The sequence below is a fragment of the Limulus polyphemus genome, unplaced genomic scaffold (genome assembly GCF_000517525.1).
Source record: "Limulus polyphemus unplaced genomic scaffold, Limulus_polyphemus-2.1.2 Scaffold8319, whole genome shotgun sequence".
NCBI classification, from domain to species: Eukaryota; Metazoa; Arthropoda; class Merostomata; order Xiphosura; family Limulidae; genus Limulus; species Limulus polyphemus.
Window position 1 is genome coordinate 29,406 of NW_013673929.1, and position 4,634 is coordinate 34,039.

Consider the following 4,634-nt stretch of genomic DNA (forward strand, 5'->3'; position numbering starts at 1 on the left):
TTCTTCAATAAAGCAACAACTTTCATAAGACAAAAATACTAAAGTTGGTTGGATTCTTCAATAAAGCAACAACTTTCATAAGACAAAAATACTAAAGTTGGTTGGATTCTTCAACAAAGCAACAACTTTCATAAGACAAAAATACTAAAGTTGGTTGTATTCTTCAACAAAGCAACAACTTTCATAAGACAACAATACTAAAGCTGGTTGGATTCTTCAACAAAGCAACAACTTTCATAAGACAACAATACTAAAGCTGGTTGGATTCTTCAACAAAGCAACAACTTTCATAAGACAACAATACTAAAGCTGGTTTATTTTGCTAAGGAAGAAGTTCCTTTAGAGGAAAGGCTTATTAAAGAAGATTGGTCTCCTTTTCGAAACAAGGATTTTTCTGAGACAAAAAAAAAGTTGGTTTCCTCAGCAAAATAACTTCTCTTTTATAAATAGCCTGTAAAGTTGGCTTACATAAAACCGAGAACTAACCTGAACCAAACGGATTTTAATATTGACATATCCAACATAGCGCTTATCAGTAGATTCGAAACAATATCTGCGACTAAACGTCACTATAATATTGTACCAATCACGTAACTCGTAATCTCACACATCTGATATACGGCCTTTAAGGTTGGTTTGTATGTTTCAGGTTAGTCACGAACTTTGGGGACATTATTATTTTGTGAAACATTTCCAATTTTGTTAACGATATTACTGATATTTACATATCTGAGAGAAGTTAAATATCGCTAGTGTTAAACGCAATTAATAGTATTTTTGTCGTTGTTTTTCTTTCAGACAAATCTCGTCACGAGACCGTTTTGCTACGCGGCAGGTAATTGGTTAAGATGTAGATAGGCGGTTAAAATTCTAACCTACCGAAAACGAAATTACGTCAGCTGTATTCTGACAAGAAAGTTAAAGAAAAAAACGTTGTTTCAGGCTTCGTTAAGCTGAGTATTATATATTGGAGTTCTGGTTTTGTTCTAAGCGTTAAAACATGGCGCAGGAAAGTTGAAAATCAGAATAAAGACAATTAGTCCGAGTTCACACATAAAAGAAATAACTTTTTATTTCATGATGTTTTTCATTTCTACTTAAACACGATAATCTCTTGAAAAAAGTTGAGGTTTTTTTTAATCGATTATGTGCGTCTGTTTTTCAAACAGACATTGTCAACAAAAATCATCATAACGTTATCTGGTTAATTATAGAAAGACAAATACGAGCAGTTTTGTAAGTTTAAAGTTAAACGAAATTATGAAAAATAAAATGAGAATCAGTTTGTTCCTCTATATTTTTATTCTTACGAAAGCAACTCTAAAACAGAAACCATAAAAAGACAGTGACACATTGAGTCACCAACTGAAAACAGAAACCATAAAAAGACAGTGACACATTGAGTTACCAACTGAAAACAGAAACCATAAAAAGACAGTGACACATTGAGTCACCAACTGAAAACAGAAACCTTAAAAAGACAGTGACACATTGAGTCACCAACTGAAACAGAAACCATAAAAGACAGTGACACATTGAGTCACCAACTGAAAACAGAAACCATAAAAAGACAGTGACACATTGAGTCACCAACTGAAAACAGAATTATTTTAAGAGTGTTTCTGTCTTCTGAAACGAATAATTGTTCTCTAAGTGAACGGTAAAAAATTACATCCCAAAAACCTGGAGAGGCTTTGTTTTTAGGGAGCTTTACTATATTTGAAATAACAATAAAAATATCGTATAATTCTAACTTTTAAGACCAAAAAAAAGGACATTTACCTGCTCTGCTGAGCCTAGGTACAATACGACACCAGTGAGGAACAGCAAGGTGCAGCTGTGGAGATACATAGCTCAGAGACGCTAGTTACTTCTATTCCTTACCTGTCGTTTTATAACTTATCGAAAGTTCGAGTCAGTCGAGGGTTTTTAAGAGCACAAACCACGCCTTCGTAGGCGGACAAACAGCCAATCAGATGTTTCTTGATTATACCTGTTAAGAAATCTTTACAGCAGGCGCTGACAACCTCCGCCCACGATTCGTGAAAATAGAGCAAAAATAATAAAGAAATTATCAAATCAAAAACTGATTTGATTTTTTTTCTCTTTACATGATCAAATAGTATTACGCTCCGTGCTATGATCGATTTTTTTATGTCATAAGCAGATAACTGTTTGCGTGGCAACGTTTATTGAGGACCTACTTCGTTGCTTTTAACATGTAATTTCTTCAAAATAAAACCTAATTTATTATTCAACACACCAGTTGTAACCGAGTCGTGCTTCTTACTGAAGAGTGTAGAATTCCCTGAAACCGGTATATCTCAGCGACAAGTGTTAAATCGAACGAATATATTAATAGAATTTTTCAAATTCTATATAGAATATATTCAATTTGTTGAGTAAAAAAACACTGCACATGTCATATAGCCACTTAGTGCATAATTATTCATTTTAACATATTTCCTACATCCGGTTCTGGTTTACCATCCTTCATACTTGTTTGTTTGTATTTTCTTCAATTTCTCGCAAAGCCACTAGAGGGCTATCTGTGCTACCCGTCCCTAATTTTGAAGTGATACACTAAAGTTAAGACAGCTAATCAACAACACCCACCGCCGGGCTACTCATTTACCAACGAATAGTGGGATTGACCGCCACATTATAAATTTCCCCTGTCTGAAAGGGCGAACATATTGGGTGACGGGATTCGAACCCACGACCTCCAGATCGGTAGTCGTTTACCCTAACCACCAGGCCATGCCAGGCTCCTTGGTACGGTAAAGACGATAAGTAGTTAGGGTTTAGTAGCAATCACTTAATTTTATCTGTTTTTATGATTATGGGTAGCATGAAAATGAATCGTACAAAACGTACGGATTTCGGATACGATACAAAAGTTAAGGCCGAGGATGATCTAGTGGTCTGCATGTCTGGGTTGTTTAATTCAAGGTGTTATGATTCATGTCTCGTTGACGCAAAAAAAAAAACAACGCAATCCGTACTTTGGGGTCATGGGTGGGCTATAAGACTGGCAATCCAGTTATATTATTTGGTCAGACAAGAGCAGCCCAAGAGCAGGCGATATGTGCTATGGATTAGCTGCCGTTCTTCTAATTTATCAGTTCAAAATTAAGGAAGGTTACGCCCAGATAACCGCTGTGGGGCTTTGGGCAAAAACTACAAAAAAATAAATAAAGACAAATAAACAGACTAACTCTAAAAATACGTACATTTAAAGGGGATATCTTTTTATTTCAACATGAACTGGACCCACAAGAAAGTTCTTGTATCCAACACGAAGAAGAAAGTTCTTGTATCCAACACGAAGAAAACAAAGATTGTAATTTATGTCAAATATACAGAAGTATGCTGATACAAGATTGCGTCTGTATAGACATTTCAAAAACCCAGGCCTTCAGAATGGAGTGTTAATACTTACTTTATCTGTTAAACGATAAACAATACGTTTTGATGTGGGTTTTTTATAACACAAACAACCCTCATTCTCCTGTTTACACACACACACACCGATGGCCACGTTTTCATTGGAAGAACGTTAAACACAAAATATTAAGCTACGCTTGGGTTTTTTTAAACAAAGTACTGTCAATTAATAATGTAAAGCTCAAAATATTATTTAAATTTCTCCACAACAATATTTTGTACAACTCTCTTGTTATTATTGAATTTTCTAGAGGTCTGCCGTGTTTCCTACGTGGCGTTTGCAGAAGATTTAACGTTATTTACTACTTATTGTAGCCAGCTTTATGTGTTGTGTTAAGTGTCAGGAGGTTAGATAAATTGTGAATGGTTGTGTTAAGACACACCTCGTGGTATATTTAACACGTTGATTTCGTTGATGATGAACAATACAACCACAGAAGTGAAGAATAACAACATAATTACCGAACGTTTCGGAATATACGCATTCCATCATCAGCAAATTCCTGAATGATAAATAAAATCATGTATACTGCCCTAAACATTTGTAAACGTTTCGGAATATACACATTCCATCATCAGCAAATTCCTGAATGATAAATAAAATCATGTATACTGCCCTAAACATTTGTAAGGGTAATGTTAAGACTCAAAGTATAGAGGGCTTGTAGAATCCAGCGAGTGAAATTGGATATAGACCCACAATAAAGGAATTAGAAAATTATCTACGTAGCTAGTGAGAAAAAAATAATACAAGTTTATCTCACCAGGAGTCGTGCATTTCTTCAAACTAGGGAGATTTTGTTAAATATAAAAAATTTTATAATGAAAAGTTCCCAATCTTTGTGGCCCATGGCTAAAATGTTAAAGCCAGCTGGGGCGATCTTGTGTCCAGTAATTTTACTGAGTGTGTGTGGATAGAAGAGGTGATAAAGGATGACCGGTTCTACACGAAGTCCCCCTGTGTTCATGGGCACGTACGTTCAGTTTTGCCAATGTAGGAAATTGGCATTTAGGTACAATAATTCATCTGATATGCGGGGCATTTAGGTACAGTCATTCATTTGATATACGAGGCAATTAGGTAGAGTCATTCATTTGATATACGAGGCAATTAGGTAGAGTCATTCATTTGATATATGGGGCATTTAGGTAGAGTCATTCATTTTATATACGGGGGCATTTAGGTA

The 4,634-nt window shown here is 35.2% G+C and overlaps 1 protein-coding gene across 1 annotated transcript in view; it reads right to left on the bottom strand.

Annotated features, from left to right (window-relative positions):
* The window catches only part of LOC106475266 (orcokinin peptides type B-like), a 28,780-nt gene extending 26,882 nt beyond the window's left edge, over nucleotides 1–1,898 (bottom strand). The window contains exon 1 of the mRNA XM_013935964.2: nucleotides 1,783–1,898. Within this exon, the coding sequence (XP_013791418.2) occupies nucleotides 1,783–1,851 (69 nt within the window). The 5' untranslated portion in view covers nucleotides 1,852–1,898. The remainder of the gene's footprint in view (nucleotides 1–1,782) is intronic.
* Nucleotides 1,899–4,634: the final 2,736 nt, after the last annotated feature.